A 15084-nucleotide genomic window follows, 5' to 3' on the forward strand; every position below is an offset into this window, starting at 1 on the left:
AAAAACTTGCCTAAAATATCTCCTCCTGCAGGATCAGCTGTAGAAAGGTTCTTAAAGCATATGCTTTTGTTATGTTTTCACTATCAAAATATCAAACCATGTCCTCAGTTGAATAATGTTTCTTTGTTGGTTTCATTTTTCAGGGTCTTTGAGATACTAGGTATAGAATTTAATACATTATGTTATACCAATGATACTTTTTTTTTTTTTTTTTTTTTTGAGACAGAGTCTTGCTCTGTTGCCAGGCTGGAGTGCAGTGGCGCAATCTTGGCTCACGGCAACCTCCACCTCCTGGGTTCAAGCAATTCTCTTGTGTCAGCCTCCCGAGTAGCTGGGACTGCAGGTGCGTGCCACCACGCCTGGCTAATTTTTGTATTTAAGTAGAGACAGGGTTTTACCATGTTAGCCAGGATGGTCTCAATCTCCTGACCTAGTGATCCACCCACCTCGGCCTCCCAAAGTGTTGGAATTACTGGCGTGAGCCACCGCGCCCGGCCACGATACTGTTTTTAATGAACAATAGCATATTAAATTAGTTACTGTAGGCTTTTTGTTTGTTTTCATTGTCTCTTCTCCTGTAGCTTACATTAAATTTAGAGTTTTACACTTCCACATTTGAAAACCTCTCCAAAAGAGAAAGTTAGGTTCACATCACATAATATAAAAGGTATTTCTGGGTTCCCTTTAGAGCTGGTTGTCTTGAGGAAAAGTATTCTTTGTTTTAGTAGTAAGCTAAGCTAGCACCTTTCTCCACAGAAGTACCATTTTTTACTTGAAAGAAAGTGTAAAACAAATTTTGGTTGTTCAGACTTGGGTGTTTGGCATTTTTTTTTTGAGACGGAGTCTCGTTCTGTCGCCCAGGCTGGAGTGCAGTGGCGTGATCTCAGCTCACTGCAAGCTCCGCCTCCTGGGTTCACGCGATTCTTCTGCCTCAGCCTCCGGAGTAGCTGGGACTACAGCCGCCTGCAACCATGCCCGGCTAATATTTTGTATTTTTAGTGGAGACGGGGTTTCACCATGTTAGCCAGGGCGGTCTCGATCTCCTGACCTCGTGATTCCCCTGCCTTGGCCTCCCAAAGTGCTGGGATTACAGCCTTGAGTCAACGAGCCCCGCCAGGTGTCTGGCATTTTCTATAAAATGAATGAAGTGCTTTGGCTACCTCAAGGAAAACAACTGACAGTCAATGATAACATTAAAACTTTCAGGTAAAATTAGAATTTTGGAAAATCTGTATCTGCCACCCTAAACTTGACAGCTTCCAGCTACTTAAGTGAGTTTTCTGAATATTAACAAATGTGACTTTTTTATATTGTATAAAATATGTCAACATTTGGAAGACCTACATAACTCAGTGAACCAATATTTTCCAAGTGACCAATGCATGATGTTTCAAAATCATGCACAGTTGAAAGATCCAAAGTTCAATAGACCAATGGGTTTCAGTGTAACAGAGTAAAAAAATGGCTATTAATAAGGTTTCAGACTCCACATTACAAGTAACCTTTAATAAATTACCACTTGTCTAGTTTTGGCATGGTATCAACGAGGAATATCACAATTATCTGAAAAGGCTATTAAAATACTCCTCTCTTTTCCAACTGCATGTTTATGTGTGGCCAGATTTTCTTCATATACTTCAACCAAAACAATCTATCACCACAGACTGAATACAGAAGCATTTATGAGAACCCAGTTTCATTTCCTTAAAATTAAGCCATTAATTAAAGAGATTCACAGAAATGTAAAACACTGCCACTCTTCTAAATTTTTTTGTTTCAAAAATTGGTTATTTAATAATATTGCTAACATGTAATTTTTATTTCTTAAAGATATTTTATACAATCTATTTTAATTTCCCATATAGTAAACATCAATAGATATAACCCACATAAACAAAAGCTCTTTAAAGTCTTCTGTAATTTTTAAAGTGTAAAGGGGTCCTAACTCCAAAAAGCTTCAGAATCACATATCTAATCTATTAGTTGTAAATTCTACTGAGCAACAGAATCACACATGTGATATAGATGTGTACATAGAAAGATAAATATACTAATACAGATGTTTAGGCTCCATGTTGATTATACTGAATCAAAATTTCTGCAGACATCTCGATTTTATAGAAAGCTTCATTGGTGAGAACGTTGATCTGACTTAGCACCTTAATAAAAAATTATTTATCATTGCATGTTTCAGAACTTCCCCCAAATTTAAAGTTTTATTCTACTTATTTTTCATAAGTACTGTCATTAGTAAGACCATCTTTAATTTTTTTCTTTTATAGTTATGAAATGCTAATCCTTCAGTGTTATTGATTTCTCTTCTTCTGAGAGGTAACATAGAAAATGATAAACTGACAAACTGTGTTAAAGATCTGAGAGGGTTTTTGTTTGTTTCTGTTTTCTTTTCCTTTTTTTAACTTCTAAATAATAATAAACTCTCTAGAGTAAGTGTTACATATAGACTCTAGAGTATTTATTTGGAAAGCACTTCAACTGTCTTAAAAATCTTGTTTATTTGGGAGGTAACTGTCAACTCAGAGGTCTTTTGTCAGTTTCAAAGAGCTAGGTATGCTTCAACTATGACAATGAAATGCTAATAAGCACCTTGAAGACTGAAACGATGAAAACCTGAAACTGTCAAACTGAGTTTAAGTCAACTGTTGAAGATGTAAATGTAAGCTGACTTATCTAAAATATAATAAATGCAATATGCATTATATTATACATCTTAGTTATCAGATTTCATTAATATGCAAATAAATTAGGTTAATCATTTAATATGGCTCAATTATTTAAAAAATTTAAAAGTTTACCTGTATCTATCCTTATACTGCTATTTAAAATTCACATGTTCTGGCTGGGCACAGTGGCTCATGCCTATAATCCCAGCACTTTGGGAGGCGATGCGGGCAGACCGCTTGAGCCCAGAAGTTCGAGACCAGCCTGGGCAATATGGCAAAATCCCATTGCTACAAAAAAAATTAGCTAGGCATGGTGGCGCATGCCTGTAGTCCTAGTACTTTAGAGGCTCAGGCGGGAGGATTGCTTTAGCCCAGGAGTTCTTGAGGCTACAGTGAGCCATGATCATACAACTGTAGTCCAGCCTGGGTTGACAGATGGAGACCCTGTCTCTAAATAAATAAACAAAAATAAAATAAAATTCACTTGTTGAATTAGTGCACACTTATGTGTAAATTTACACAACTACTAAGTCTAAATCCTTTCTTATTTATTTATTGTTGTTGTATGTTGTATTTATTTGTTTATTGTATGAAAGGAACAAGACTATCTGAATCTGTACATCTGTGTGATACTTAATGAAGAGAGGACAGCATTTGACATAAGCAACTAAGAGAGAACTAAGCTACACTTTAAGAAATGATATTTTATTTTTCTATATTTAAAATTCGATATCATAGGTTTTCTTATTCAATGAATTGGAATCTTCGTTCCTTCACATTTGGTAAGAGTTTATTTAAAAAACTGAACATAAGAGATGCAATTCTAGAGTGACATTCTTTAATGATCCGTCTGAACCATGCTTCAACTTCCTTTGGGCAGCTCTAGAGGTACTACTCCCTTTTGGTAACCTAACTACTCAAAAGATAGTGATCTACTTAGTGTTGATTCAGTCCAACAGTAAGTCTCTACAGTGATACTAAGGGGCATTGTGTGGAAGGGTCTGGCTGTTCTCTATGATTTCATTCCCAAAAATAGAGGATGCACTATTAAGACAGCCCCTAAGAATATCTTGATAACTCACCATAAATCTATCACCCCCAAAGATCTCCACGTTAATACCTATCCCTAAAAGGTTGCATTAAAGATTAAAGGAGATAACCTGGTGAAGTACTTCGCACAGCTTCTGATACACCATGCTCAATAAATGTTAGTTATTTCTGTTATAATTCTAAGCTTTACAATTCTTAGAAAAGTACAGTAGGGAGCTAGAAGAGACTTTCAGTTTCTTAAGGCCAAAGGGAATGGTTTGATTGGCTCAAAGATTTATAATCCTAGTCAGTAGCACATTTAAGTATTCATGTCTATACTTAAACATGTATATGTTCAGCCTATTCTACCTCTTGGAGTAAGTTGTCAGAAGTACAGAATCTTTAATCGGAAAAACCTCTTAAGGGTTAACGAAAAGAACATATGGGTAGAAAATTATGGCAGTTAGAAGGGACCTTGTGGTCATCTATGAAGCTGAGTCCTTCATTTTACTACTGAGACCCAGAGAGGTTATTAAGACATGCTTAAAGCAAAAATCATTAGCTAAAGTGACAGACTAGGATCCAGATCTCTTCTTCCAAGTAGATGCCCAATTAAAAAGTTGGTTATTTTCTGTGTGTGAGGGAACTGCTGGATAAATAGGACATAACATGTAATAAAGCTGCTTTTGAAGTGTTTCTGTTTAAAGAGTAAAGGTGGATCTTTATGAAAAACAAATCTCAAAAAGTTAGGAAATTAAGGGAGGAAAAGAATAGCAGAAAAAGAACCAGATACTGTGGATCACTCCAAGCTATGACCAAACACTTAGCATACAGGATATAGAAATTCTTTTAGGAGTCTTAACACCAGATAAAACATTAAAGATCCATTACTATTTAAGTACCTTGTTCTAAAGAAAAATAAATTAGTTTAAAAGTTTAAAATATTTTTGTACAAAATCAAAAGTGATGCAATATTAAAAACATTTATAATCAATGTCGGTATGATTTTTAAAAACAAAATATAGAAAAACCCATCCCTTTGCAGTAACACTGCTTCCAAAAAAAAAGCATTTTCATATTCATTAGTTAGGGAAAGGCATTTTGGGGGGGCTTTATCTGTAAGGGGACAAAGGGAATTCACTATTCACGTTGAAATACGTGGTAATTAGAATGTTATAGCCACAAGATAGCAAAATAGTTCTGGTTTAAATAACAATTTCAGCTAAGCCCCTCTATGCATGCTGCAGATGGAAATTATGGAAATCCTTTCCTCTCAAAATACTTTGTGAATTTAGAACTGGGCAACTCTAAAGTGTAGACAAGCTTGACTATGATTACATATGAAGCTAATGTACAAACTTTCTATATTCAGCAAACTCAGAAAAATGTTTCTCTCATATAGAAGTTTTATAATTTTAAACATACAGACTATTTCAAGAAAAACAATTTGCACAAGTTTTTAATTATCTCCAAAGGAAATTAATTTATAAATTTAAATTTTTATTAGTTATCCTTATTTATAAATAAATGCTGATTTTTAGAGCATTAAATATTCTGGAAATACATGAAAAAGCCATTTTACAAGAGTAAACAAAATTCTAAACTTACAAAGACTGTTAAAATAACAACTTTTTTTTTACTTAATTTTTCTTTTTTTTTAAAGATTACTTAAGGACCAGGCACAGTGGCTCATGCCTGTAATCCCAGCACTTTGGGAGGCCGAGGCAGGCGGATCAGTTGAACTCAGGAGTTGGAGACCAGTCTGGGCCACATGGTGAAACTCCATCTCTACTAAAAATACAAAAAATTAGCTGACTGTGGTGGTGCACGCCTGTAGTCCCAGCTACTCGGGAGGCTGAGACATGAGAATCACCTGAACCCAGGAGATAGAGGTTGCAGTGAGCTGAGATTGCGTCAAACTGCACTCCAGCACAGGTAACAGAGCGAGACTGTCTCAAAAAAAAAAAAAAAAAAAAAAAGATTACTTAAGGAAGATTTATTATTAAACATAGAGAGCACAGGGAAAAAGAGTACTGATTACCAATCACTAAAGAACAAAATGTCCTGGCAAAAAGAGTCTCTCTCTCTCTCTACTCATTTCCTCATCTTTAAAAATGATGCAAATAATATTTAAGTTTCTTTTTTTGTATTCTGGGTGTGAACGACAAAAATTAACTTCATGAACAGAGCCATGATGGTCTTGTTAATTACATAATGAATATTTAAATAATGAACGAATAAAAAAAAGTAAGGGACTAAATTCCTGCATATAAAGGAATATTATACAGGCATTTAAAACATAAAGCAGAAATATATATGTATATTCACATGGAAAGACTGTTCATAGCCTAATGGTCAATAAAGCAAATTACAAAGTAGTTTATATAGAAGAAAGATTCCTTGCCCCACAACTCTGGAAGGATAAACAGCAGAATATTATTAGTTATATTTCTGTCAATGGTGTAATCTGGGGTAATTTATATATTCTTATTGTTTCTCATAGTTTTATTATTTTTGTAAGCAATAAACATGAGTTACTTAAAATTAAAATATAAAAGTGTACATTAATCTATGCATAGCCAGACTGAAAGGAAATTCATCAAAACGTTAACATAAAGTTGTCTTCGAATGGTGGAGCTATAAGTAAGCCCCTTCCTTCTTTCTCTGTTTTTCATATCTTTCCAATTTTTTTATAAAGAGCTTATATTTCTTTAAAACTTGGAAAAATATCTTAAATTTATTAATTAGATATATTAGATAATATGATTGGACTTGCTCACAAATATCACCTATACTTGTTGGCATAACATGATGAGTTAGTCAGTGCAAATGAAATATTTCTACAATTTTCTACTACTTTGGTACTCTGGTGCCCTCCGCTCTGCAATACGATTCCTGGTGCTCCCAGCCTTAAGAAACACTACACGGCTAGAATGTGGCCAACAAACCATGCAGAATTCTAAAGGTAGGTCACAAGAAGAGATTGTTGAGCTCCTAATGGCTGCTTCCTTAGAGAACAATTCCAGATCACCGGAGGGCCTACTCCAGTCAAGGTGCATTGAAATCAGTTACTAAAACTAATATGCAAATGATTTAATCTTTTTTAAAGAAATTAGAATGAAGTCAAGGTTCTGCCTATATTAACATTCCTCAAACAATTACATTCCAATAAGTTTTCCTAAAGCTAACAGAAGAAAAGTTATAATCATTTCTCTAGGAATTTTATACAACCCACAATCTACCCATAGGAGGCTGTTACACAAGAGAATGTCATTATTCACCTGGGACTCAGTAAAGGAGAACTCCATTCTACAGGGCAGTTGAGTGGGCTGCACCTACATAGTTTCAAGGAGTATAAGGAGAGAAATCTAAATGTTGTAGTGGTGTTCCATAGGAAACTCTGAAATCATACAACTGCCATAATTTTCCCATTTGAGTAAGACTGGGAGAGGGAAATGCAGAAATGATAGTTTTTCTCACTGTGGTACCTGGTACCATGAGGTACAGTTCACACTCAGAGAGTAGGGGGTGCTCTACTTTCCCATCAACTGTGATCATGAGTATCACCTTCTGGGAGACCTGTTCAGGCCAGAAAGGAAGAGCAAAGGTATAGCCAATGATTAAAGGAGGGCTGGCTGAATGACTCTGGCTCAGGTCGAAGATCCCAACAGAGCAGAGAGGCTCTTCCTCCCTGCACCCAGGTATCCTCCCTCATTGGTGTACTCAAATTTATTGAAGCATTTATTACTGATTAAAAGGTGAAGACTCCCTAATGATAAGACAGAAAGATTCAACAAGTTATACTGCCTTGTAATCACTACTATACACCTCTAATTCCTTCGTTGCTCATATTTCCCTAAGAAAAATGACCTGAGAAATTTTACATTCCAAAATCGGAGTTAAGGAAGGTAGATATTAAAGATAATTAGATGATATGCTTATAATAAATAAAAAGAGGAAAAACAAAGAAAGGAGTACTTCAAATATAAGAAACTAAAAATAAGATGTCACCTGTTATGTCAACAATTTAAAATTTTTCTATAAGAAGGCATGAGGGAACTTTCTGGAGTTTGGCTGTAAGGTTGGTTATACAGGTGCATATAGTTGTCAAAACTCATCAAACTGTACATGGAACTGTGCACATTTTACTGCATGTAAATTATACCTTAAAAAGTTGACTTTTTAAAAATTCTTAGAAACATGGAGATACAGGGTCATTTGTAGAGTTTCCACATTATAAAGAAAAACAGAACTTTCTCAAGGGATGAGGACTATAGCTCTTTTTCTCACTATGAACTTAGGCGGCAGCCCAAAGCCATTCTAAAGTTAATAAGCAAACTATACCCAGAACAGAGATCCTTTCCTGTTGAGTGGGTGAAAGGAAGAGGGGTGTAAAATCTCTTTAGAAGGTGCTAAACAATCTGCAGCTTGCATAAAACCCCTGTTTTGGAGGGAAATTTTACCATAAAGATGATCTTCTACTAAACATTGTTAATAAATAAGTACAAGATGAAGTAATGTAGATATTATCAAGGAAAATGTTTACACTGGATGAGATGTAAAATTTAAGAATGTAAATGAAGCCATCAGCAAACCTACAGCATTTAGTGAATGTTGACTGAATGGTGTTAGAAGCTAACGAAATGAAGGTTGATTCCTTCAAGTTACTGACAAACCACAGTGAAAATAATGCAGCATACTTTAAAAGGGACATAAAGACAAGGATAAGATTAGTAGCCATTATAGCTGCCTATAATTTCCTGTTGAAAGAATCCAGTTATTGCAATATAATGTTATGGTTAAGCATTTCTGACCAGTTGTAGTGATTTGAAAGAGGCCCCCAAAGAGTTAGGGACTAATTTATGAGGCCATATAAAAACAAGCGTTTTCATAACTTAAGTAAAGGCTCAGAGGTATGGATATTGTTTTCCAATCTCTGAGAGGTACAAATATTAGGAGAAAAGAGAAATGATTCCAAACAAAAAAGGAAAATACGATGGAGCAAAACGCATAAGATGAAAATTACAGATCCGGAGCATGTGGTCTAATGTGAGGATTTACAACTGGAAAGCAGATTCTTTTAGAACTGCCCACAAAGTTAGTGAGCAACATGGCCAAGACCAGATTAACTGCTTGATAGTCTCATCTTGCTTTGTACCCCAAACGGTGATACTCTTCTATAAGCTACCAGAGTTGATTCCTTTTGAAAAGTTAGATGAATGAAGATTTTGCCACCAATGATTATTTCCTCACCAAAATAAAGACTTTGAAATAGCAGTTGTGTTCGAATTGCTTTCTAACCCTCAAATCAGTAATTTAAGTGATTTTGTTTAGTTGGCCCAGATACAGAAACCTTCCAAAACTGCAGCTGGCTTGGAAAATTACAATTTGGTCTTCTGTTGGCCTGGTTCTTTGGAACTGGGAAACTGATGTTTATCTTCCATCTTCCTCTTTCCATCTGGTTTTCCCTACTGGCCTTCAATTACTAATCTTTTCTGTGGGTGATAAGATGGAAGGATGGATGAGATTAACACAAATAATTTCCTGGGCCCCATTTGAGTTTTCTTTAATCATTACAGCATGGGATTCTCTGTTAAGGTATACATGGTCCCAATACACAACTGACAGCCATGAGCCTGGCCACTTACCATCTTAGCTGCTTTGAACATATCCCTAAAGAGGAGCATCTAGCCACCACCCTCACAAATTATTTCATGTCACAAAAGACAATTGTTTTCTACCTCTGATGCTTTAACCATAGAATGAAGAATGACCCTCTCCACCTCCCAAGGACATTCTAAGGATTCCGAATTCTTTAAGGGAAAAATATATAGTAGCAAATCAAATTGAATGACTGTTTTTCTTTCTCAGTCTCAGGACTGATTTCTATTAGGACCTTGGATTTGGCTGAACTCATTTTTAAAAAGTCATTTATTTAGTCAGTCAACAACTGTTCAAACAAAACTCAAGGTGTCAAGTCACAAATGAAACAATACTGGAGGATGAAAGCCTTGAAACTGGGGTGGAATGCCAGAATCTCATATTAATTTCTTATTCATGATTCTGAAAAATCAGTTTTCTTATCTACAAAAGTGTTTTCTGTGGTCTGCTGGGCTATGATAATGGCAAACTCAAATCAAAGTGAGTCCAACTTAATATTTATTTAATGCCTGTGATAATATAGAGATGATAAAGGCAGCTTGCCTCCTGCTTTCAAGATGCCTAAGTGTTATTAAATAGGTAGAAATAACAAAACATGAAAATGTAAGTTCTTTGAGATAGGGCTTAAATCTTAAACATCTTTTATTTCCTCCAGAGCCTAGCCTGGTTCCTTGCAAATGGGAGGCATACAATAAATGTTGAATTAAGTGTAATTAATTTTGATAGGAGATAAGTTAGTTCAGGAGACTGAAGAAGAGATAGAGATAATATTCCTGCCTTGTTCTTAACTTGTTTAAATTCCAACATAAGGCCAGGCACTGTGGCTCACGTCTGTAATCTCAGCACTTCGGGAGGCTGAGGTGGGTAGATCACTTGAGCTCAAGAGTTTGAGACCAGCTTGGGCAACATGGAGAAACCCGGTCTCTACAACATATGCAAAAATTAGCCAGCTATGGTAATGCATGGCCTGGAGTCCCAGCTATTCAGGAGGCTAAGGCAGGAGGACAGCTTGAGCCCAAGAGGTCAAGGCTGCAGTGAGCCATGTTTGTGCCACCACACTCCAGTCTGGGTGATAAAGTGAGACCCTGTCTCAAATAAAAAAGGATCCAACATAATGTCTGAATATCAAGAAGAAATTATTTGTGTAGATGGCTCATGAGAGACTATTTAAAGAAAATGAAATATAAAGATATTAAACAGACTTACAGAAAATCTGAAAGATTGTAATGGGCTCAACATGGAGTGCAGGTTTAATAAAAGTTCACTGACAGGCATAGCAGCAGAAAGTTTGACTTGTATTATGTTCAGGGAAAGGAGAGTTAAAATACTGTTCAATACTAAAATGCAAGTATCACAGGAAAATAATATATTTTGGCCTTAAAAGTCATTAGAGAATTATTGGACAAAGGCATATGTTTCCTGAGCAGAGATAGAGCTATCACCATATTATTAAAAGAGAAACTCTGCTTTCTTGATAAAGCAATTAGGAGCCCTTTGCTCCTAATACAAGATAACAATCTTGTGAACTTAAAGGGCAGTTCAAGCACTCAAAAGATGAATCTTAAAGAGAAATCTGAACATGCTATTCCTAGCAAAAGCTAGGGGGATAGTACTAAGACTAAGGAATGGGCACCTGGTTGGGAACTACTCTGATCCCAGAAAGCAATAATTCTTCATGCAATGCTTCACATTTACTAGGAAGGCCACATTATAAAATCCTTGCAACACTCCTGCCCACCAGTGTAATGGTATCCATAATCCCCATTTTAGAGACTGGGGTAACTTGAGACTTGGGGAGGTTAAGGACTTGTTCAAGACCACACAGACTAATATATACTTTTTAAACATTTAACTTAATTTCTGAAGGAGGCTGTTTAGAGAGGATAAATGCACTATGAGAAGTTCTGTGCAGAAATTATAGTCTCTCTCATAAATTACTAAACTGGCTTTTTAATGCAAATCAGTAACCCTGGGCACAACTGGCAATCTCTAAGAGCCTGTTCATCCCAGAACAACTGATCTTAACCTTGAACAAGCCACATTGGAGACTGGAGCATGTAAATTTGGGGGACAGCGAGAAGTGGATTTTAAAAGGCAGGGTTAAGAGGGAGAAGAACAAAAAGAGGAGCACAGCTTGAGCATGAACAAGGAATGACAAAAAAGGCCCAAAAGACTGGGAAGGTACAAAATCAAGAAATCAACAGTTTTCTGCAAACTTCTTTGTGCCATGCACTCCTCTGGTATTGTTACTTTTATTCGTGATTAAGTATCACCTTACTGCTGATTTGTACACTGAGATTACATGGATACAGGTAACGGCCTATATATATATTTGAAGCAAAGTAAAAACATTTAGAAGACTTGCTTTGTGAGAGACTAAGTCAATCAACAAAGCAGACTGACCATGCCCCTTTTGCTATTGCAGGGAACAAAGACTCCTAGCATTTTGTGGAGATATCCAAAGAATTCAAGTAGTTATGGTAGTTTTGGGCAAGGACCCCACTTACATTTCAACTTAAAATTTCACAAGGCTTTTTAATACAACACACAGTCTGGTGATCGCAAAAGAATTCTTCAAAAATGGAACTTAAATGTTAAAGAAATTCCTTAAAAATAAATTAACATGACAATGTATCAAGCATTGCATTCATTCTAAGCTTGGAGGGGAAGAAAAAAATACACAGAACACACATAGGTTATGTAGTGTGTCAAAGTTCCATAAAATAAAAAAATTCATTTTGTACACCCTTGACATCGCAGGCACCCTTACACATGTGTGGGACAGGTTTAGATCTTAGATAACAAAATCCCAAAGTAAGGACATTCTGCCTAGATTCAGAGATCTGGCTCACAGTATGGCTTCTGAAATGTAAATTATATCACGTTTGATAGTTTATATTATTAACAATTATATGAGACATTTTGAAAGCATGGCTTGGGGGAATTAAAATTATTAAGTGTAAAATTATCATAAAAACTATTGCATTCAGCCATTGGTCCAGTATCTGTTGACGTAAACATATTGTATTCACCACTTGGAATACCAAACTATTCAAATACAGTTCCAAGATAAATAAAAAGAAGTAACTAATAAAAGTTGGGTTCTTGGCCAGTCTGGACTACTAAATTAAGCCATTTTAGAAGGGAAGAAAGTCTGGCTTCTCAAGATGCTGCAATTTCATGATTAAATATTTTTATCTGTTTCAGTGTTTTCCAATCGATATTTCAAGCTGAGGAAGCAACTTAAATAGTTAATGAGGAAAATGACATAGCTATCACTTGGAAAAAAATATTTTTCCCTCACAACAGGCTACCAGATCCTAGGGACAAGTAAGAATCTTCAGGATTCACTCCTCATGGTAAAAACCTTCACGGCCATGAAACCATCCTGCCAGCCTTTCCCAAAAGCTCAGATGCACAACTTACACCTTTAGGATTGCAACAAAAAAATAAAAACACTTGGAATTCTCATCTTTCTATTTTAAAACAAAGAAAGACCTTAGGAGATTAGCTGGCTCAAAATTTCCCAAAGTGGGTTTCATGTAACATTATTTTTCAAAAATGTTCTTAGTAACGGCAGGGTGATCAAATAAGTATGAGAGCATTCTTAGAGAGTCATAATCACATTAGGTCATGCATAACGCAGAGAAGGCCTACAGAAAGGATCAGACTTTTAAAAAAACTGAAATTTTCATCAAACCTATTTGAGCATAGAACCCTTTTTGCAGTATTTATTAAAATCCTGTGTAATTAATGTTTTGTAGAAAATACCTTATCTCATACAAAGAAACTGAAATCCAGACAGGTGAGGTGACGGTCCCAAGGTCACACAATTAGTTGGTGAATAAGCTAAAAACAGACCTCACCTCTCAGGACCCCATCAGGTATTCCTTTTGGTACGATGTTGTCTTTCTTCTACAATACCTACACTCCTTAAAGGATCACAGACTAAAAGAACCACATCTTGGAGACCACCTAGTCCAAAGCCCTCCCATAAAGCTAGGGAAATACAGTCTCAGAAAAGTAAAGCAGTTTGCCCAAAGTGACATATAAAATTCATTCTTGTAGAACTAGAACATAGCTCTTAATTCCAACACTAGTATCTTTCCACAACAGCATGCTAATTCCTGCAAAGCCAACACTTTTGACCTCTGAGGTAAAGAATTCATGAACAAGAGGGGTTTTAGCTATTAAGGGCCCATTAAATATTTATTAAACCATACTTGTGTCAATAGATACTTTAAATCAATTAAACATGATTGTCTTTACTTACAAATGTCATCCATTGTGACAGGGAATCAATGTTTCAAGCTGTTGAACAGGTCATCAACCCTGTCCTGTTGGATGACACCTGTAAATAAAATAAATCTATTTTTGAGTGAGTAGATTTTAAGCCAGCTAGATTTAAGATGCATGCGGTTTAAAGCAAAGAATAATTTTAAAAATGATTCTTAATTATGTACTGCCGCGGAGAGATACTTCCCAGCGCCAGCAGTTTCACTCTCAGTAGCTATTGCTGTCCACCAGCACAAAACAATCCAGGGAATTCAGCACAGAAAGTTGCTAGAATACATAGGGAACCATGACTCCTGGAGCTACAAGGGTCTTCTAGGTATCTACCTCAGCTTACTATCTCTGTGAATATCACTTCCACTTTGATGGGGGGACAACCAAGGCCTGGTGAAGTCAAATGACTTGCCTAATGTTAAACAGCTAAGTGTCTTTAGCTGAAGTCCCTTGGTGTTGGAAAGCACGTACAGAATGCATTAACAAAGGTTATCACTAGGCTGATCAATTTTGAAGACTCACATGTACACATTTTTAAACATTTCACAAATGCTGACTTAGAATGTTCTAGCAAATCTGCAAAGAATATAATGTCAGTATTAGATATTCAAATATAAGCATTACTGAAAAATGCCATAGATGGAAAACCAACTAATAGTGAGAAAATAGGAACTAGACCATGAAAAGAACAATATTAAACACAACAGGTATTTAGGATTTTAAGCTCTGGCTACTTCCAAACAAGATTTGTGATTCCTAGCAAATATGAATATATAAAAAACCATTTTTACATATTTTCTACAGTTTATCCTTTTAAATGCTGATTTCTCCGTAGCCACAAAATGCCAATGTAAGATCTGCCAAAAGCTAAAATTTGAGCTGGACACAAACTTTCTCATTTTCATTCTGTACCCAAATACTCTAAGGTAATGGGAAATTATTTGAGGATGCTGCCTTGAGGTAAGATGGCTGCTATATAATAACATTACCACCAGACTTACACTGAGTGTCTACATGTGCCAAGTGCTGATGGAGCATTTTACACTAGCTATCTCACTCACTCCTCACAGCAACTTGACCATTATCACAATTTTACAAATAAGACAATCAAAAGCAGAGACAAATCAGGTATTACAACTTGCACACAGATCTATTTGGTGATAGAATCCAAGCTCAAGACCTACTGCATTTCTTTGATTTAGCAGTTGAAGATACTTAAAAACATAACTATGAATTAACACAGTTCCAATTACAATACATAAAATGCCCCCAACTAAATGTCACACACTATAAAACATCAGGAAAATCTCTTACTTTTTTCTTAGGGGTGAGTAGGAGGCTGCGGACAATTTTCAGAAGTAAAATAATCTTAATGCCAAGAAATTAAAACTTTTATGTTAACCTGAAATATATCACAATTAAAATA

General features: G+C 35.8%; 1 protein-coding gene across 11 annotated transcripts in view; it reads right to left on the bottom strand.

Moving 5' to 3' along the window:
• The window catches only part of CHN1 (chimerin 1), a 198717-nt gene that overhangs the window by 62004 nt on the left and 121629 nt on the right, over nucleotides 1-15084 (bottom strand). The window contains exon 2 of one of the 11 annotated variants that reach the window (XM_015432381.3): nucleotides 13645-13722. The exons of the other annotated variants lie outside the window; for them this stretch is intronic. Coding sequence (XP_015287867.1) covers nucleotides 13645-13653 — 9 coding nt within the window. The 5' untranslated portion in view covers nucleotides 13654-13722. The remainder of the gene's footprint in view (nucleotides 1-13644; nucleotides 13723-15084) is intronic. 11 annotated transcript variants of the gene reach the window in all.

Source organism: Macaca fascicularis, chromosome 12 (genome assembly GCF_037993035.2).
Source record: "Macaca fascicularis isolate 582-1 chromosome 12, T2T-MFA8v1.1".
In the NCBI taxonomy this organism is placed as follows: Eukaryota; Metazoa; Chordata; class Mammalia; order Primates; family Cercopithecidae; genus Macaca; species Macaca fascicularis.